This window comes from Penicillium expansum (genome assembly GCF_000769745.1).
Source record: "Penicillium expansum strain MD-8 chromosome Unknown contig268, whole genome shotgun sequence".
In the NCBI taxonomy this organism is placed as follows: Eukaryota; Fungi; Ascomycota; class Eurotiomycetes; order Eurotiales; family Aspergillaceae; genus Penicillium; species Penicillium expansum.
Window position 1 is genome coordinate 315,248 of NW_015971324.1, and position 20,344 is coordinate 335,591.

General features: G+C 49.3%; 8 protein-coding genes across 8 annotated transcripts; 3 read left to right on the top strand and 5 right to left on the bottom strand.

The window, feature by feature from the left end:
• Positions 1-152: 152 nt before the first annotated feature.
• Positions 153-6,948, bottom strand: PEX2_078210 (DNA polymerase epsilon catalytic subunit POL2; the record flags this gene model as incomplete). Its single annotated transcript, XM_016745091.1, has 3 exons — positions 153-6,091; positions 6,143-6,282; positions 6,341-6,948. 3 exons carry the CDS (start codon positions 6,946-6,948, stop codon positions 153-155), a joined length of 6,687 nt encoding a protein of 2,228 aa, XP_016598009.1.
• A 391-nt stretch (positions 6,949-7,339) lies between these two features.
• Positions 7,340-8,015, top strand: PEX2_078220 (Cytochrome oxidase biogenesis protein, Cox20 subunit; the record flags this gene model as incomplete). Its single annotated transcript, XM_016745092.1, has 2 exons — positions 7,340-7,688; positions 7,750-8,015. The coding sequence occupies 2 exons, from the start codon at positions 7,340-7,342 to the stop codon at positions 8,013-8,015; spliced, it is 615 nt and encodes a 204-aa protein (XP_016598010.1).
• A 292-nt stretch (positions 8,016-8,307) lies between these two features.
• PEX2_078230 (uncharacterized protein) lies at positions 8,308-9,165 on the bottom strand (the record flags this gene model as incomplete). The annotated part of the gene is made up of 1 exon (XM_016745093.1): positions 8,308-9,165. The coding sequence occupies one exon, from the start codon at positions 9,163-9,165 to the stop codon at positions 8,308-8,310; it is 858 nt and encodes a 285-aa protein (XP_016598011.1).
• A 478-nt stretch (positions 9,166-9,643) lies between these two features.
• Positions 9,644-11,297, bottom strand: sik1 (snoRNP complex protein NOP56; the record flags this gene model as incomplete). The annotated part of the gene is made up of 3 exons (XM_016745094.1): positions 9,644-9,895; positions 9,952-11,071; positions 11,134-11,297. The coding sequence occupies 3 exons, from the start codon at positions 11,295-11,297 to the stop codon at positions 9,644-9,646; spliced, it is 1,536 nt and encodes a 511-aa protein (XP_016598012.1).
• A 355-nt stretch (positions 11,298-11,652) lies between these two features.
• Positions 11,653-13,635, top strand: PEX2_078250 (chaperonin-containing T-complex subunit CCT6; the record flags this gene model as incomplete). Its single annotated transcript, XM_016745095.1, has 7 exons — positions 11,653-11,694; positions 11,757-11,851; positions 11,909-11,930; positions 12,000-12,041; positions 12,098-12,118; positions 12,172-12,345; positions 12,403-13,635. The coding sequence occupies 7 exons, from the start codon at positions 11,653-11,655 to the stop codon at positions 13,633-13,635; spliced, it is 1,629 nt and encodes a 542-aa protein (XP_016598013.1).
• A 203-nt stretch (positions 13,636-13,838) lies between these two features.
• Positions 13,839-14,906, bottom strand: PEX2_078260 (putative histone acetyltransferase (MysT1); the record flags this gene model as incomplete). Its single annotated transcript, XM_016745096.1, has 1 exon — positions 13,839-14,906. One exon carries the CDS (start codon positions 14,904-14,906, stop codon positions 13,839-13,841), a length of 1,068 nt encoding a protein of 355 aa, XP_016598014.1.
• Positions 14,907-15,599: 693 nt separating this feature from the next.
• PEX2_078270 (RNA recognition motif domain-containing protein) lies at positions 15,600-18,532 on the top strand (the record flags this gene model as incomplete). The annotated part of the gene is made up of 2 exons (XM_016745097.1): positions 15,600-15,791; positions 15,848-18,532. The coding sequence occupies 2 exons, from the start codon at positions 15,600-15,602 to the stop codon at positions 18,530-18,532; spliced, it is 2,877 nt and encodes a 958-aa protein (XP_016598015.1).
• An 831-nt stretch (positions 18,533-19,363) lies between these two features.
• Positions 19,364-19,681, bottom strand: PEX2_078280 (uncharacterized protein; the record flags this gene model as incomplete). Its single annotated transcript, XM_016745098.1, has 1 exon — positions 19,364-19,681. The coding sequence occupies one exon, from the start codon at positions 19,679-19,681 to the stop codon at positions 19,364-19,366; it is 318 nt and encodes a 105-aa protein (XP_016598016.1).
• Between the last annotated feature and the right edge of the window lie 663 nt (positions 19,682-20,344).

Genomic DNA, 20,344 nt, shown 5'->3' on the forward strand with positions numbered 1-20,344 from the left:
TTAAAAAGACAATGGCGCGATTATTGGAGAAGCATTTCTGCCCAGTTGGCTATTTACATTTGCCCGACTCAACGCCAACCCAATGCAAAAACCAAAAAAAAAAAAAAAAAACAGGGGGAAATCAAGACACAAATAAAACAGAAATAGTACATTCAAAATCGCTCCAGCACTTCCTCGACAATATGCTCCAACAGTTGTAGCTTGTGGAATTTCGCCACGCTCTCCAACACTTGTAGTTTCTTCTCGATCTCCTTCCGATCAACTGTCGCAGTCCATGTACCACTGCAAGAACAATGCTCCATGAAATCACTGATCTTAAGACTGCTGCATTTCGAGCACTTGATATCCTGTGTCTGCCATTCCACAACGAAGCCATGGACTTGACCAATGAGGAATTCTTCAGTAGCCAATCGGTCGTACTCGGCGTGACAGAAGGGGCATCGCCAGGGCTGGGTAGACTTGCTGGCTTCTGAGCTGGCACCAGGGAGCACATCTTCGTCGCGGCAGAGATCGAGGTCTCGAATAAGACAGCAGGAGTTGCAAGACATTTCCGGGAGCTTCAAGCTAGCACTAGGGTTCTCGAATCGGCCCTCCTTGCTGAATTCTCGGACCTCGAAAAGGGCAAGAAGCTCACGTCGCAGCAACCGGGATTCCAGGGTTGTCGTCTTGGACAAACTCAGAACCTGCATCAGCAGTTTAGTCAACTCCAAAGATGGGTTACGTTTATCTTTGGGGCCGACTAGCACTCCTGGCAAAACGGGGAAGGCATAGTCGGATGCAAGCTCGGGATGAAGCATCTCGTCGCGTTGTCTGCGGATCAATCCCGAGATTTGTTTCTTCAATGGCTTCGAGAATCGTTCGGAGAGAATAGCAGTGATCTCATCATCGTCTCCTTCGTTTGTCCGTCCAATGGGAATCTGCGTTGGCCGAGGCGTTGAAGACAGATCCCCGTCTTGGAGTTCTGGCCGCTTCAAGCCATGCATCAGCTCGATATACTCGACAATCCAGTCATGGAATATAGTCTGCATGGGCATTGGCAGGAACCGGCTGAGCTGCCAGTGCATCGCTGTCTCGAGATCCTGTTCGTCGGCCTCGGTGACCTCTCGACAGCCCTTGCCTCCGTAGTTGTATTCATCATACCAAACGAGATAGTCCCAGTATTCTTTGATCTCTAGATCGATGAAGTGGAATGAAGGGTTGGCGCGAATTGACTTGAGAACATACTGGCTGTAGGCGTAGGCGTTGCCAACCTCGGTCTTGGTCGTTTGGAGAAGGAGGCGTGTAGGGCTGGCAAAGATGACATGCGAGCCAACTCGTCTGAACTCTGCCATCAACCTCTGGAATGACTTTCGTGACAGTAAACGCACGTAGTTGTGCAAAGATCGGTCATAGAGACAGGACACAGGGCTTTCCACCCATCGGATCAGATGCTGGACCATGATATCGGCCATGTTGTTCCCCGCACAGGCCTCTGTCCACCAGTGTTTTACCATCTCTCGGAGAACGACGACACCGGCAGAGGCAAATGCTTTCTCTGAATAGAAAACACCAGTATCTTCACCGTCCCCAGAAGGAGCTAGCAGCGTATCACTGCCATCCATTTCGCTGATGATGGAAGATGTCAGAATTGTATTGATTGACAGATTGCGAACCTCGAGCTCGATGCACACTGTGGAGTAAGCACCCGGTACATTGACAGATGGCATGTTGACCTTGTCCAAGGCGCCTAGGATGTCATCCCTTTCGTAGCCTGCGTGGTCAGGGCGCGGGCCAGATGACCACCAGAGCACAACGTTGTTTTGCTGAAGCCGTCTGGCGTACGAGATATCGATGAGGTATCGAGGATCCTCACTTTCCAGGTTGCAAAGCGGAACATCGCCGAACCGAGCGAGCATAGTCAAGTGCTGAATCCAAGAAGACAAGTATAGATAGCGTGTGACTAGACGTCTTGCAACGAATGCCTGCCAGCCCAGTGGGGGAAATTCCATGTCCGATGCCTCGGGCTTCACTGATAATACTGGACACTCCTTCAAGATCGGAATGTCGTGACATAAGCGGTCTTTTTGTTGGGATTGAATGACAAGGACGGCAGGATGAGCCTCATCATTTCGAATCTTTCTGATCAGATCACCAACCTCAAGGTGAGCCTTCCTTCGCGTCATCACCTGGGTAGTTTTGAAATGGATATTGTCCTGGTAGTCGAACGCATGCTGCGACTCATCACCAGATGCGGCTTGCATCTTACGCGTGAGAAGCTCGGTGTAGATTTTATCGACGTTGGGAAGACCTTGGACATCTCTTGTGCGGTTGAGAACGATAATGTGCGCCTCATTCTTGGATGTCGAGAATATGGCGAAGATTTGTCTATCTCCAGAGACAATGTGATATAGGTAGTGGTACACCAATGACGAGTCCATCAGATAGGGCTGCTCAGAAGATGCGTGAAGTAATGTTGAAAGGTCAAAGCCCTTGTCCAAGCCGTCACCTAGGACACCGCGTTGCTGTTCATCAAAGGTACAATGGCTCCCTAGTTTGAGTACCGCTCGAGTGCTTAATGGGATGTTTCCCTCGTAAACCCCTTCAACGCTAGGGTGTTGGAAGAGAATGTCCATCTTGTCGGCTTCTTCTAGATATTTCTCCTCTGACAAAGACAGCTTGAATAAGTAGACCGAGGGATGCCCGTTTGGTAGTGTATGGTTGACTTTCTCGACTTCACAGTCTGGCACGTCAATGTCCGGCAAAGAGTCCCGTTTCAAGTTCAAGAAGAATTGCCGTGGAACTCTGACACTGAGAGCGTGGATCTTTTGGTCAATCAGTACAAAAGCTCGCACAACTCCCGGAACGCCCGTATCGCAAAGCTGCAGGACCTGCCATGTGCTGATGTACAGCATCTGAGCTTGATTGCGGAAGAAGCTACTCAGGGAATCTGAGGCAACGTTTGTCCGTTCACCAAACAGCTGACGACGGCGAATTCGTGCTTGTTTTTGGATCTTCCATTTTTGCTTCTGATACTTAAGGAATCCTTCGTAGTTCTCCGACATCGATGGCATAACTGCTGGCAGGCTAGCGAAGGGGTCAAGAGCTGTCTTCGAAGCATTTTCGGGATGCTTTCTCTTCTGGGAAACCTTGTTGTTGGGCGATTTCGATTTTTGAGTCGAGCCCGAGATTGCTTCATCTAGATCGCCAGCATGCTGAACCCGATGATCTAGGATATTGGCGTTTGTCGACGAAAGTGGCGTCTTCTCAGACTTGGTGAATAGATCAGTCATCTTCTTCTGCTTGAACCTATCATCCTTCGTGTTGATCCGGCGTTGCAACCAATCGGGGTGGGCGACTCGGGGCACTGGGTTTCGAAGCTTCTGAAGCGCGGCTGGAATGGTAATCAACTTCTGGATCACTGATCCCAAACGCTCGAGGTAGTAGTCCCAATCGATCACGGTTCGGGGATCCATATCGCCAGGGTCTTCTTTTAGCCATTTGCGCAAGAAGAACCGCTTAATGTTCTCCTCGGCTGAAAATATAGCCACAGGAATGGCTCTTTCGGTGACAGGTGTATTTCGTGGGCGTGACGAGATAATGTATTTGCAGTTGAGGCCTTTGTCCTTGATCATCTGTTCACCCAAGAACTCTGCCAGGCGTTTTGCCGTCGTGATGGATGTCGACTTTTGGGAGCCGTACTCTTCCAGGGTTTTTGACATGCTTCGATTTTCGGAAATGAGATCAATCAGCTCTTCATCGGCCAATGTCGTTCCGTGTTCGTATAGAACGTCCAACCACCGGTCAGCAACACGGGCCACAGCGGCGTAGGTCTCGGCAAGATTAGAGCCCTCTAAGAAGAATTTGAAGAGCTGCGTCTGGAAGATCTTGATCAACTTCAGCTCTCCTCTTCGCTTAACTTCGAATCCTTTGAGTTCAGCTAAAGAACCATCGTGATTGAAGACTGCATATCGTTTCTTCAGGTTCTTGTCTTCCTCCTTCGACGTTGGCAAAATCATTGCCCGATACGGTCCATCCACTTCGAAGAAGATAGAATTTTCGCTGTGAGTCTCGTACTTGAAGGTTTTCGGATCGACAAGGGCCTGGTACTGATGGTTGGTGTATTTTGCATGGACGAGGTGGTTGAGCATGACACAAGGGTATGAGATACTCAATTTCTTCCCATTCTTCAGAGTGAAGGAGAAGGTATCGGGGAATCCTCCCGGAAGCATACACCAGATACCATCAGTATCCAATTCCAGAGGACGACCGATGCGTTCGACAAGCTCTCTCGCCATCTGAATAATGTGAGCACCTGTCAGACAAGTGACACCGGCCATTTCCATGGAATACCACCGAGAGCCCTTTCGCATCACATATCCGTAAAAACTGTTGAGAATGACCTTGTGTGCAAGCTGAAGAGAATCGTACAGAATAATCATCTTCTTTGCCTCCTCGATTTCAGCGGCTGAACCGCCTGACGACTGTAAACCATCGGCCTTGTTCTTCCAGGACTTTTGCTTGCCCTTGAAATCGTATCGTCGGTCACGGAAGTCTCTGACAGTATCGACATAGAACGGATTTTCTCTTTGGCAAATGATAGCCTCGCGCTCCATCGTTTTGCTGTCGTGAATTTTGTGATAAATCTTCTTACTGTAATCCTGCAACCGTTTCTTGACCAGTCCAGCTTGCTCTTCAATGCTTAATTCGCCAAAGGACCTCATTGGGGAATTTGGGTACCGGCCTGGGAAACGTTCATTTGCTGTGGCACGTCGAATCATGTTGTATTCATCACGTTTGGCAGGCAAGAATTCACCTCGCCATGCCCAAGGCATGCGTCTATCACATGTTTTTCCGGGTCGGTTGAAGTCGCAGGCGGCACAATCTGACTCATCAATCAACGAGTCTGGTTGCAATCGGTTGGTGATCATGATGTTGGGATACATGGAGGCGACGTCCAAATGGTAGATGAAAGGCACCTCGTTCCGAACTGGATTGCTTTTGAGATCAAGCAAACGCTCCACAATTTGTGCCCTGACCTCATCATAGTTCACGACATCATCCATGGATTTCTTCTCTTCAACCTCGATACTGAACTTGAGGGCGTGATCGAGATCCTTGAGAAGCTCATCAATCGCAGTAGGATCAACGGTAAAATGGGTAGGGATATCACTTCGGAAGACACCAGCTTCGATACTTTCAACGTGGCCGCCGACGTAGGTCTCTGACTCAAGGAGATGACCTTCATAGAAAGCTTCCGGGGGATTCTTGTGTTTGTTTGGTAAGACAATCTCATGCTGGTAGGCTTGAACCATGAGAAGCATCTCACACAAAGTACCAGTTCCCTTCCGCAACGTTTCGTCGGCGTTTAGGGGAATGATTGTGCAGAGCGAGAAGATGAAAGGGTGGACATATTTCATGTACAGGTAATAGGTTGCAACAGCATCGGAAACCGAGTATTCAGCTAGGGTCTGCGGCCTTTCACTCGCATACGGTGTCATTAGCTCTGGGTCAAGTTCATCCGGGTCGTAACCAAGCTTTGCAACAGTCACGGCTTTCAAACCTCGACTTCCTTGGGGAAGGTAACTGTCACGGTTGACCCAGGCGAAACAATCCATATGCACACAGTTGTCGGCTAGGTAGATATCCTCGCTGTTTTTCCGGAAGCCGATCTCCATATACATGTCGAGTCCCAGAATACTGGCTCTTGTTTCCACAAACGGCCAATCGAAGAAGTCTCCGTTGTATGTCGCGATCACAGTAGGCTTGGAAATCTTGACATGCTCAAAAAATCGCTCAAGGACTCCTCTTTCATTGGGTTCATTGAAAATAATGAAAGGTCCATTGTACTCTGGTTTGGGAGTGTACTCGAAGTCGTGAATGTCCTCGGACACGATCTCTCGGTTGGTAATTAGGAACCCTTGCCCATCAATCATGTACGAAATCATCATAATCTGATCCGTCGTGGCGTCGGGAAATTTCAGCGGTAACTTCGTACACTCGATATCAAAAGCGAGGACAACAGGATCGGCACGCTGAAGCCGGTCTTCCAGGCAGGTCAGCGATATCACGCCATGATCTGCCTCGACATTATACCACTTTCCAATCCGAATGTCTGCGATGTGTTAGCTGTAATGCCTCACCAGGAGAAACAGAAAACACCGACCTTTGTCAATGCAGACCCGGACATGGTATGGCACGTCGTATTCTCGAATATCAACAATAAAATCACTCGCTTGTAGGTTGCCATTAGGTCGTTGCTCATTAATTATTTCGTCGTCAAAAAGGTCGATACCAGCAGTCGCACTATGAACACCATACATTAGCCCAATGTCCAGATCGAATCATGGAATGCAGAACAAACCTGGTCATCTCAACGTATGCGTCCATCGCACTCTCATTTTTCTTGTTCTTCTCCGCAAGAGGAAGCAGGGTCCTCCTAACCTCTAAAAGATTGCTCACATTGGCGAAGCTGAGCTTGATGTAGGTTTTCCGGTAGCCGAGAAGGTGATTTGGGAGATCGAGATCTTCCTTCTGAAGTCGCTTGAATTTTTTGATGATGCCCTCAAACGTTCGGCGACACCACTCTTCTACCTCCATTTCGTAGCCCTTTTTGACTGCAATCAAGAAATAAGGATCGTATTCCACGGTAGCTTTGAAACTTCCTCCGTCGTCCTGCAGGAAGTAATAATCCACGCCGGCACGACCTCCAGGCACGTCCGAGTCCTCAATCGATGTGCTATGCATATTGACCAACCATCCGGCCCTTGTCTCGCCAGACTCAAATCGTGGGAAGCCGAGAGTCTCATCGATGCTGTTGGCCAACCGAATGGCCTCAAATTTCTCATCTTGGGAGGTTGCCTCGGTCGAGCGCAACGAGTTGAATTGGACCGTTTTAGAGCGTCGAGGATTCGAGGATGCAGCACTGGATCGGAACTTGTTTCCATACTTGCTGGGCTTTCGTGAAGGCATTGCGACGCTTCGCCCGGCTGGGCTTGTTAAAGTACCTCTTTCAAAGGGCGGAACCTGAGTAGAACATGAATTGCGCACTTGGTGAATTTCAGATCAAACAAGAAAAAGAAGAAAATTTAGATAGGCGCAAATAGAATGAGATCTGGTTCTGAAGCTAATTGTGCCTCTAGGAGGGTCCAGCAATGGCCTGCGATCTGCTCTAATCAAATCGATTTCGATGGCCCCGACGCGTTCGCGTACCGCCCATACGCGTTAAAAGTGTTAGTCAGCCTTCCGGAATAACCGTCCACTTTAGGACAGCCTGGATTATCTATCCTTCCGATATTGATGATCTTCTTCAATAGCGGAAGACAGCAAGTGGAAATCTAGAAGCAATTTACTCTACACAACTATGGCGGAAGACTCACGAGACCCCAGCTCTCTTCCGGAGGCTGGTAGCAACACACAAACTCCCAATGACCTAGCCGATTCGCAGAAACCGAAATACAATCCGTCTCAGTCACAAACTGGAAAGCTATGGGATGCCTTCGGAAACCCCGAAGAACCCGCAAACGCGCTCGCCAAAGCAACCTATAAGCCCCGGGGCAAGAATCCTAAGGATGTACCTTACTCCGAGATTATTGGATCGTTCCCGGTCTCCGAAATGACCACCCTTCACAAAAGACCGTGTGCTCGGGAATCCTTGTTAACAGGCATTGGTGTTGGATTTGGTGTTGGCGGTCTGCGAGGTGTGCTTAAAGGTATAGCTGTGCTCTTTCGGTATTGGTGCACTAGAATCATGGGGCTAATATGTGCATGCAGGACGCTACTATCTATGGTCTGCTGGAAACTGGGCTGTTGGCATGTTTGCTATCACTTCATTAGCCTCATATGAATACTGCCGCTGGCGACGGAATAACGAATTGAGTGGCATGGCAGAAGCGCTCGATCTGATGAACCAATTGAAGGCCAAGAAACAACGTGAGAAGGATGTGGCAGAGGAGGAAGCAGCATTGCGCGCGCGTCTTGCTGAGGAGGAAAGGAAGAGCAAGAGTTGGACCAATCCCTCCAACTACAAATTCTGGTAGTGCTGTTGATTCATGAAAAGGAGTCATGGAGTTCATGAGGTGTTCCGAAAACTGTATATTCCGATCGATGGATCAAGTGGTGATCGACGTCATGTCATAAGTCATCTCTGTGTATCATAGCTCTCTGCAAAGTTCATATTGTCCAACCAATCATCGTTGGATTGTCCCATTTGTCCGAAAGCAAAAAAGAAGCAAAAAAAACCCCCGCCCATAAGCCTGCCCTTCAAAAGTGAAACGCCGAAGTAAAGACATCCAAAATTTGGCTGCATGTTGCGCAGCCATGCTTCCTCCGCTAGAAATTGAATTTCACTCGCTTCTGAATTGCACCTTCGTTCATGCCGTGCAAGTTGTCTAGCTCAACACCATCCCTCCTCCTTTCGCGTCGTCTTTCACGAGCCTCCCTGGCTTCGCGATTCTTCCATTCTGCCACTTGCTTTTGTCGCTTTTGTGATCTTTCCCACGCAATTGAGGCGGTGGGCTTGAAGCCTATGCCGTTGATCCCGTATCCATCATCCGTTGGGTCGGATGGGTTGTGGCCTGTTATTTCTGAATCATGCCATACAAGCGGGTCTTCTTCAGACGGAGTGTCCGCAAGAGGAGGGGATAGTCGTTGCTTGCGCTTAGACGGCGATGAGGGATTCAAATTCTTGCGAGAGAAGGTTGCAGATTTCTTCTTTGACGGGGAATTGGGCAAGGGAGTTGGATCTTGTGTTGCGGGCGGCTCGAATCGCAGTGCTTGGCGGTCATTGGATTCACTGCTAGTGGCCGGTAGGGCTTCAGGCATATTCTTGAGCTCGTGGCTGTCAGGCTCGCATGCTTTCTGTGCCGGTAGAGCCAAAGATCCTCGCCGTGGGTTGCCAGTCAAGGTTCCAGAGTCCAGTACAAGGTCGCTGCGGATGGCTAACTCTCCGAATCGTCCAGTCACTGCAGTGCGAGGACTATAGCTTTCCAGCTCGTCCTCGTCCTGAAGTGGAACCTCCTGAAAACTGTCGTTAGAGGCTGTCGATGTGGGTGAAGCTGAGCGGCTATAGCAGTCTGATTCAGAGGGCTCTCGTTTGCGCTTGGGAGAGAAAGATGAGGGTAAGCCTGCCGGCATCATACTGAAAACGGACGTAGTGGGGACGTCACCGAGCAACCCGATGGATCTCATTTGTAAATAAATAGGGTATCCACCACCAAGTTGTTCTCAGGAAACGAAGCTCTTCATTCTGCAGAGCCCACGAAGGGGTGGAGGTCAGGGCTGAGAGGGGTTTTGTTCTTGCACATTCGGCATTGAATCAGACTGTGGGGTACAATGATCGCCACTAAATTGGCCGCGCATACAATCTACATCAAGGGAGTATTTTTAGTCTCTTTTGTCTTTTTATATTCTGCAAGGAATTAAAAATACGTTTCTTTGAACCTGAAACCCTTTTTACTCTCCGTATACATAGTTAGTGCCTGACCACATGGTAAACAACTTAAAACACTTAATTGAAAAATATCAGAGCAGCGATAGTCAGAGCTGCTGAGGCAAAAGGCCTGGTAATAATTTACAAATACCTGCAAGCCGTACCAATCGAGTCATGAAGACAAAAGCAAAACCTAACGCCATGACAAAGACTCCCAAGTCCAAACATTTTGCGCATCTAGGCCTTTTGCTTCTTCTTGGAGGGCTCGGCATCCGTGTCGTGCTTGCGCTTCTTCTTCTTCTCGGACTCGCCCTCACCACCCACTGACTTTCTCTTCTCTTTCTTTTCCTTCTTCTCCTTCTTTTCTTTCTTCTCCTTCTTCTCCTTCTTCTCCTCCTTAGCCTCAGCGACTCCGGCATCCTCCATATCCGCATCGCTCTGGTCGGCATCGACATCAAGGTCAGCCAGCACAGCATCCATAGCGTTTTTCTGTAAATTATTAGTATCTGTGGTTCATTTAGTAAGGTAACTAGAGCTCAACATACCATGGCGACCTCGTTCTTGGTAGGGGCAGCGCCGGAGGAGTAGAATTCCAAGCGCTCCTCAACCTGGCTCTTCAGGGCCTCACCGAACTTGGTGTTAGGCGACTCGGAGAAGTTGTCAATGCGGGAAGCAATGGAACACTTGTTGGCAAGGAAACGGGAAATTCTGCCCTTGTTCTTGGGGCCAGCGCGGCCGATGAAGGAAGAGTGGTACAGCAGACCGTACTTGGGGGTGTTTCCCTTGGTCTTCAAGGCACGGAAAAGGGCCTTCTCAGCACCAAGAATCTGAACGGTAGAGGCGGGGTACTTGGAGAGGTTGGTCAAGCTACCGGCGTGGGAGATCAGACGGGCTCCGACGACCTCACCGATCAGGGTGGCAAGGTTAGGCGCGACAATGCTCATCTTGGCAACAAGGTAAGCGTAGAGAGACTTGCGGTACTTGGCGAGCTTGACAACGCGCTCGGCAAAAGCGACAACGTTCTCCATGTCAGACTCGGAGATCTCTTGACCCATACTAGTCTTAGCAGCATCAATAATGCTCTGGGCAACAGCCTCGTCATCCTCAACGAGGGCAGCAATGTCGTGGAGACGATCGTTGGTCAGGAGTTGCTTGTCCTTAATGAAAAGGGCGAGCTCGGCGTAGCGCTGGTTGTCGGAGACAATCTTAACGAGCTCGGGGAAGTGCCACGAGTACCATTCGCGAACGCGCATGGAGAAGGTGTTGATGGCCTTGTCGAGCTGATCCAGAATGGCGATGGCCTGGATGATGTGGTTGTCGTCACGCTGGACGGAGAACTTTACCTTAGCACGGGAGTAAGCGTGACCGAGACCGAGCTGGGCAGTGTCCATGTCACCATCGCGCAGCTGCTTGAGAAGCTTGCCAGCGTGGAGACGGATACCACGGAGAAGATCCTGAACGACCTCGCTGGTATCACCAGTCTCACAGTCCACGAATGAGAAAGCGGACTTGATGCTTCCTGCCAAAGCCTTGTCGGCAAGACCCAGAATCACCTTCTTCTTCTTGTTCGGCTTGGGGAGGTTCAATTCAAGGAAAGAAACAAGAGTCTCGGATGCGACACCTTCGGAGATGTCATTGATTTCTCCAAGAGCCTGCTTGTTGTTCCTATAAATTGTTAGTGGGCGATGAAAAATGAAAACCTTTTCATTTAGACAGATAAAGCGTACTCGAAGGGAAGGAAACTGGAAAGCTCGACCATCTTGCCGAACTTAGCAAGGTCATTGACGCCCTCCTGGACTTCCTTCAATGCATTGCCGACAGAGTCACCTTGGTGAGCGACCTTGAAAAGCGAGTAACCCATAGGGCCCTCGAAAAGTAGGAAATCGGCCATCGTGTTAGGGCCAATACAAGGTCAATCACAAGATAATGATAAAAACTTGTAACACCGGCCAGAAAACCTCGCAAAGTGCAATTCGATGGGTTGCTGGTGAGGTTGGCGACGGCTGGAAATGGACAATTTTTTTTTCTCGCCGCTAGTGCGAATCCTAAGGCACCGAACCGGAGGTATGACGGTAGGTATCGGAGTGGACGTTTACCCGTCCCGCTGATATAATCACGTGATCGTATGGATGCTCGAATGTGGGCTTTTTGGCCGCGGACCTATCGTGGAACAAGCGCTCTACCATCCCTTAATTTAATATTTTTGAGTTATTGGACGTGATACCCTGTCATTCATTACCTGGGAGATGTCTGCAACTCAACTACTTAACCCCAAGGCGGAGTCGAGGGTATGGAAAATATTCCCAGATGGCCCCTCAATGATATGCCCGCACACTAACATTTCACGCAGCGGAGAGGAGAGGCCTTGAAGGTGAACATCGGTGCCGGTGAAGGCCTTCAAGATGTTCTCAAGTCCAACCTGGGTCCTTCGGGAACTCTGAAGATGTAAGTTTTTTTACGAACACACCTCACATACAAAGGCAATGGAGCTGACAAACTTAGGCTGGTTGATGGTGCAGGCGCAGTATGCAATCCCCGATTCCTCCTGAACGGCACAAAACATCACTTTTCTGATACAGGCTTGCTATGATAGATCAAATTGACCAAGGATGGAAACGTTTTGTTGCGGGAAATGGTTCGTTCTGCCCCCAGAATCACAGCACTTGGAGCTTCTAAGCTAACATTCAACAGCAAATTCAAAACCCCACGGCTGTAAGACGAAATTGCCTCGAGAGTCTCCTACATGTTGCTGACGAAATTGAAAGGTTATGATCGCTCGCGCTGCGACCGCACAAGATGATATTACCGGTGATGGAACAACATCTGTCGTTTTGCTGGTGGGAGAGCTTTTGAAGCAGGCGGAACGTCACATCTCAGAGGGTCTGCACCCCCGTGTCATCACTGATGGCTACGAGATTGCCAAGACCGAGGCCTTGAAGGTATGTAATGGAGATTGAAAGTCATATCTCGAGATGGATCTAACACATTACCCCCAGTTCCTTGAAAACTTCAAGCTCGAGCGCCCCATTGACCGAGAGCTGCTGCTTTCCGTCGCCCGTACCTCCCTCTCCACCAAGCTTAACGGTGCCCTCGCTGAGAAGCTTACCCCCGACATCGTCGATGCCGTGCTCGCCATCCACAGAGCCCCTGAGAAGCCCGATTTGCACATGGTTGAGATTATGACGATGCAGCACCGGTCATCATCGGATACCCAGCTTATTCGTGGTCTTGCCTTGGACCACGGTGCCAGACACCCTGACATGCCCAAGCGGGTGGAAAACGCTTTCATTCTGACATTGAACGTCAGTCTGGAGTACGAGAAGTCTGAAATTAACTCCGGATTCTACTACTCCAACGCAGAGCAGAGAGATAAGCTGGTTGAGAGTGAGCGCAAGTTTGTGGATGCGAAGCTGCAGAAGATTGTGGACCTCAAGAAGGAGGTTTGTGGAAACGACCCCAACAAGGGATTCGTTGTCATCAACCAGAAGGGTATCGATCCCCTCAGCTTGGATGTTCTTGTCAAGAACGGCATTTTCGCTCTGCGCAGAGCTAAGCGCAGAAACATGGAGCGTCTGCAGCTAGTCTGTGGTGGAACTGCCCAGAACAGTGTTGAGGATTTGTCTCCGGAGGTTCTTGGGTGGGCTGGTCTGGTCTACGAGCACCAGCTTGGCGAGGAGAAGTTCACTTTTGTTGAAGAGGTCAAGGATCCTAAGTCTGTGACTATCCTCATTAAGGGTCCTAATGGACACACCATCACCCAGGTTAAGGATGCCGTTCGTGATGGTTTGCGCTCTGTTTACAACACTATTGTCGACGGCTGTGTCATTCCCGGAGCTGGTGCATTCCAAGTTGCATGTGCCGTACACCTGCAGTCCCAGGCCTTCACCAAGACCGTCAAGGGTAAGGCCAAGTGGGGTGTTGGTGCGTTCGCTGATGCCCTTCTGATCATCCCTAAAACTCTTGCTGCCAACTCTGGCCACGACATTCAGGATTCGCTGGCCGCTCTTCACGATGAGGCAACTGATGGTAACACTGTCGGCTTGGATCTGGTCACTGGCGAACCCATGGATCCCATCCAAGAGGGTGTCTTCGATTCCTTCCGAGTTCTGCGCAACTGCATCGCTTCCAGCACGGGCATCGCGTCTAACCTGCTTCTGTGCGATGAGCTACTGAAGGCTCGGCAGATGAGCAAAGCCGGTGCCGGTGGCCCCGGTGGTCAGGAAGAGTAATGCACTTTCTCATTTACGAAGTCAGGCGGTTCATGTAAAGTTTAAAAGGGTTAAAGACTTGATTCCCTCACAAAGTTAGGGGCCAAGAGCCAATCTATTCAAAAATGCACAAACTTCACGTTGCTTCTCATTGTCGTCATTAAAGGGAAATACAGTAATCAGCGCTATCGTACATAAACTTGGAATCTGTCTCGTTGGGAGAATCAGTCTTCTTCTGAGGTGACGCTGTGGCCATCCCCATCAGGTACAATCTCGGGGGGCCAAAGTCCATCAAAGCCTTCTTCCCTGACTGGGTCGTCCAGGGAGAGATGATGTGCTTGAGCCCACTCCCACACATCAGATTTGCAAATGGTGGCCATTTGACCTGGTGGTGTAGTAATGTCCTCCGCAGCTGTACGGGTAGATTTACGTTTTTTCGGGGTCGCCTGGGGTTCAAAAAGCCCCATGCTTTTGAGTGCAGTGATCACGTCCTCAGTCAACATACCAGTTCCCAGGCCGAGTTCTTCAACGGTAATGGTCTCGCGCAAGGGTCTCTTGCGGGAGCCTTTCGGGGTTGAGCTAGGCTTCTGCTGGTCGGTTTCAATGGAGCTGTCGCTGGGTTTGCCGCGGAGTAGGAATCGGGCAACCCGTTCGGCCCAAAAACGGACATAGCTTTTCTGGCCCAGCTCACTTAGTGGTTTCTCTGGTCCACCAATGCACCCACCATTGGAGTCCCATCCGCTGAGCTTGTAGCTGACCCCCATCAACAGCTTTCCAAGTTGCTTGTGTTGATAAGGCGGGAAGATCAGAATACAGGCAAGATTGTTCGCGTCCCATGAGAGTTTCTCCTTTGAAAAGAAACCGAGCACGTAGTAACTGTCGGAGTCGTCCGGGTCGGTGAAAGTGAGGATGTAGTACAGGAAAGTTGCGACATCAAAAAAGACTGTCTTGTGGTTGAGGAAGAGTTTCGCGAAAAGGGACAGATTCTGTCCGAAAAGTTTGTGGTTTTGCCCATCAACCTCCCACACTGCATACCCGCCATGGTCGTAGACTTTCGTGCCTGGTGGGGTTATACGATGCTCGCAGGCGCGTTTGTGTTCCTCAAAGATATCCACATCACATGAGTATCGAAAGCACCAGCGACAGACGTAGAGTCGATCGGCGTCCTTGGCGACGAGGTCTTCAGGATAGATGGATTGGTTCCATGGCTTGAACGAGAGATCGCCTAATACGACATTGTTCACGTTGCGATTGGCTGGAGTCTGCAATGGTGCAGATTTCGGGGTCGCCATTGATTTCTATGGAGATTGGAGTGGCGCGACGTGATATCGAAGTTGTCGGAATGCTAGGTTTCGGGGGCGTTCATGCGATGTACTGTCTCCAATGGACCAGCCATTGGTATTATCGTAGAAAGGAGAGCTGTAGGTAGATGAAAAGAGTGGACACGGTCGTGCAGGCATTGAGAGATGTTATGTGGACATAATTCTCAATTAGTATTATTCATTGTCCATTGAATCCATTCAAGTGTCAGTTAACTAACAGAGTCGACGCCTTGAATCCCAGGCGAAAAGTCAGTGGCACGTGATCGGAGCGGAGAGCTTCATCATGCTCTCATGCTCTCATGCGGTCTCACTCTCTGTCTTTATCCTGTTGCCTGAAACCTCCATGTACTTTTCTTGAATTTCTTGAATTTCTTGAATCATCTAAATTTTCTGAATTTATTGCCCCCATATCCTTGCATTTGGAAGATTCGAACTTGAAAATTTGAAAGTGTTGCCACAGGCAGCAACATATGAAACTCGTGATTTTTCCCCCCGTTTATACAACCCCCGTCTCCTAAGCCCCAAAGGCATCATAATTTCAAACCATTTCATATCTTTATCGACTCTATCAACTCTAGTTTATCGTTTTGTTGTTTTCGATTCTGTAACACCGCCCCACCTGTTCGTGTTCCTGATCCGCAGGCCTCACACGGCATCTCCACGATGTTGAAGCCCTTCCAAATCAGAAACCTTCAGGTATCCACTCAGCAAGAACCCGAGCAGGTTGCGGATTCTCGTGCACCTGCAGGAGTGGTCCAGATCTCTGCCACAGATTACGATGATTTAGCCTCAAACCATCCCCGGGCTAGGTTGACTTATATGGATGACGATGATGATGATGACGAAACAATCACCGTAAGTTCATAACAGTCTGCCGGCTCTCTATCATCAAAATCTCACCCTTCTTTTAGGTTGGATCCGCTCTTGAGCTCTCCCAGCGCCTTGAGGAGCCCCTAGACACTAATACACAGCTTGACCCTGTCGAACATTCTCTCGGTGACATCAGTCCGATGCACATATTTGATATTCGCCGATCAAACTCCGTGACCGAGTTGTGGAAGCGATTTGAACACAACGTTCCGAAACAAGACTCGGCCGGTAAGCAGAACGGCACACAAGCTACTTCTAAGGCTATTGTCCTCGAAGAGCAACATGAAGTCCCGGTTCCTCACATCACTACCTCGCCATCGGTCTCTGCGGACCAGCCTCGGCCTCTTATGGAGGCATTTGAGGCCGAGCTAGCAGAGATGCTCAATACTGCTGAGCCCTCGGAGAGTCGAGTACCTGAACCTAACTCACCACCGACTACTGAGCCATCAGCCAACACAAACTCAGGGCGATCTCCTCATCCCGTTGAGATTCTAGCGACACAGGTCCTAGACCAGTTGATTCATGGGGCTACTATGGTACAATCTGAATGGAGATCAAAAATTCCTGAGCTACAGCGACAACTACAGAACGCTCAGAGACAATTTGAGACCGCACAGAGATCCCTACCTGAGAACGTGGAAGCGTCATTGCGGACACTACTCGCCACCGTTGAAGCTCACCTAAGAACGGCGTTTAATAATCTCCCAGATGGAGGAAGACAAATGGCAGAGGATGCCTTCCAAGCAGGAAGGCCTGTCGCTGAGAATGCCGCTGATGGTTTTCGTATGATGGCCTCCGAACTCAACGAGGTCGGAAGAACATTATTTGCCGCATTTGAAAGCGAGTTTGGGCGCGCTGCATCAACGGCCTCTACGTCGACCTCGACTTCCGAGGTGCCAAACCCTGGACCATCCGGGCCATTCTTTAACACTGCTACAAACAATGGATCTACGGCTCCGGGCAATATGTATCCCCCGAAATCAAGCGCAAATACTTCAAGCACAGCCACAAACGAGAAATCAACAGCAGCCCCAGGCCAATTCAACCCATCTCATACTGCACAAGCAGGGGTACCCCCCATCCAAAGTCACCATGGTCAACCCATACCACTTCAATCAAATCATTGGGCACCTCCTTCGTGGCCTGCTCCATTCTGGAATCCATTCCAAACATATCATGCTCCCCCGCCTCCCTGTCCTCCTCTGCCACCGACATCGATGTCGAATTTCACTTACTGGCCGCAAGGACCGCCTGCGCCTGCACCTCGGCCTCCTCCTGCGTTCAATGCCCCGTTGAATGCTACACACGCATCACAAATCAAGTCTGGAGAGTCGAAAAACAATCCAGCAACTAAATCCTTGTTCATTGGGAATGTTGGTTTCAAGGTCACCGACAAGATGATACAGGACGTGTTTGCTGCCAAGGGATTCCTAGTCAAGGTGGATCTCCCGCTAGAGGCCGCATCGGGAAGACATGCAGGCTTTGGCTACGTTCATTTCCCCTCGGACTATCCGGCTTTTGCTGCAATGGAAGCATTGCAAGGTGCTGTCATTGACGGCCACTCGATAAACCTTGAGCCTATGTATCATCCCCCCATCGAAAGTGTGCGTCCGGCGCAGTTTTCACCCAATACCAGTACAACCACCCACGATACTCAGGCAGATCTTTCTCAGGCTGAGATGAGCGTTGTAAACAATGCTCCCTCTGAACTAAACAGTACCACATCGGGACCCTTTGCGTCCCCGCTTGCTGTCAAGTCTCAAAAGAGTCCATCCCAGCCTAGCAAAACAGATAATCGGAGAAAGTCTGTCAGTTTCGTAGACCTCACGCAAGATGTTGATCATGTTCAAGCTCAGACGGAATCTTCCGCACTACTTGACTCTCCCAGCGATGATCCTGCATTCAGCGCACGTTTTCCGTCGCTTTTACCCGAGACGAGCGCACAGCATAAGGCACCATTGAGCGGTCGGGGTGTTTCCTTGTATTCGCACACGGAGTCTCGTTTCCCACCTGTGTCTCAATGGGAGGCCCAACTTCTTGCAAATCGGCAGGAACGCCGTGGAACAGAACCTACAGCTGGCGACCCAAAGTACCCTAAAGGACCTTCCACTCACAGTTTACCCTTGCATCCTGCACCGAAGGCGCTTGGTCGATCTCAACCAGCTTCTCGTCTAGATGCAGTCGCCAATCCATCATCGGTCATCGATGCTGGACATGCCAAAGAACCTGCGCGACCAATGGTGAATCTCAGTAGCCCCCAGAATGCGGCCAAATTGAAGCGTCGAGCCACTGAGCACAAAAATCATAAACCAAATCATCGACACGCTACTGAGACTGACCGTCAAAATTCCCTCAAGCATTCTGCAAGTATGCGTCATCTTGGTGATAGATCGCATGGTTCTACAGAAACAGACACATGGGCGCGTCTGTCTAGGAGAGAACGGAATGGTGCTTCTTCCCACGAGCAGATTCCCGGAAGCTTCCCGGTGGAAGATGCAACGAGGGCCGAGCTTCCTAGTGCTCTTGATACCAGTGTTTCTGAGTCTGATGATGCGGCAGTCGAACGATGTGTCTCTGCCCTTGTCGACATGGGCTACGGCGCTGGACAGGAGGGCGGACGGTCGAGGATGGCTGTGTATGCGGCTATGGCAAATGGTGACCTCATGGATGCGATTGATATGATTGAAGAGGAAAGATCGATCTATGAACGACGGCCTTCGCAGTGAGGCATGGAATATTTGCTTGCTTTTTTGTTTCAGGGTCATTCAATGACCCAGTCATTCCTTTAGCTGCAGTTTAGCTTGACTGGAACTGTTGTGGCGTCATATTCTTTCGGTAGTGTCGAAATCCCACTCTTTATTTTAATGACTTCCTTGCTGAACCAATTATCGATGGATGTTTCGAATCCCCAAACAATATAACCATACCACCATACAGTGATAATATATCCATATCTTTATGTGGCCTTTCCTGTATTAGTTTTGTTTAATATCCACGTGATCATAGTGTTTTCATTTTCATTTTCATTTCCATTTTCATTATTAACTTTGGTTATGTATGAAAACTCTTATTACTTTCATAATAGCGATGTATGAGATCCTTTTCACCCTTCCATCGGCGAGTTTCATTTATGAGTTGACCCATTCAGAAAAATTGAGCCCGGAAGAGGGCTCGAGGGCTTCGTCGTCCAACAAAGTCAAATCCTCATTGCCGAAAATGCTATTCGGAACCGACTGCACATCAAGAGGCTTGACCATCTTTTTGATATCACCGGAATTTGTTTGGCTCTCCCCGCCATTCGCCTGAGATGCCACCATGAATAGGCGTCGTAAGACAAGCAGAAAGTATTGTGATAGGTCGTCTCGTTCAACGGAAATTTGTTTTAGAGTCAATTCAGCTTTTTTGATATCTTCGATGCAGGATATTGATTCTGGGGAGGAAGGGTCTGCTTTTAAGTGGATAAGAGGGGTAATAAGAGCGTGGAAGAAGGCATACCTATGTAGTGGTGACATATTAGCGAAATGTACAAATAGAAAGAAGTAACAGTTGGTAGATTCTCACAATGTGAACGAAAGGGTCAACCTGGAGTAACAACCATTGGTAATAGATTCTGATATCAGTCCGATTGTGTTTCGAGCAACGTTCAGGCCCTGTGCACGACAGCGAGATTCTGCCGAGTGCGCTTCAGGTGGCTGTTCGGTTTCCTTGGACTTTTTTTTGAACCATTTCAAAAGTAATGGTCTATGTATGAGTTGTCGAAGACTTTGATCGCATAATATTTGACGGCGCCGGGCCGTCAGATGCCATTCAGGTGCTGATAAAGGGTCGATCAACTGTGTACAGAAGGATGAATCGCTATGCCATGCATTGATCATTTGATCGACTTCAAGCACATCTTGTGGTGTAATCGAAGGTGTTGACAGGAGACGTCGGTAAATTTTGTTTGCCATGGTATGATAACTGGACTGTATGATCAAACCAGAGTATACAGTCGGGCCGTCGGTCTTTTCAGGGAACTTTGTACTAGAGGATGTAAGGGCCTATGAGGTTCTCTTTTAGCTAGTGACAAAGGGCGAGATTTGGGGGAACCAACGCTTTCATGAATGTTTGATACCAGCTCAACAGTAATAAGCATCTCTTCTGGTAGCAAAAGTGGCCGTCCATATATTTTTGCAGAGCAGCTCTCGGCACAGTAAACACTCCACCACACTCTTCGTCGAATCTCTTTCTCAAGCTCCGTAAATTGGGGACCCGCGAGCTTCGTGTGTAGGTTAAGAAAAACGGCCATCCGGACAGCAATCCCTATATAATTCCCACTTTCTTCGGGGCTCGCCTGTTTCTGAGAAAATTCACTGAGGAGGACTGCACTCTGAACAAGAGTTATGTTGCCTCTTTCTGTGAAAGGCACCTGTTGGAGACTATCTCGCGCCCTGGTAAAATAATTCTTGTCCAAACCATCCCGAGCATCAGGAGTAAGCCATGCCCCAATTGCTAATACTATATTTGACAAAATCTGCCAGTGACGTGACGTTTAAATC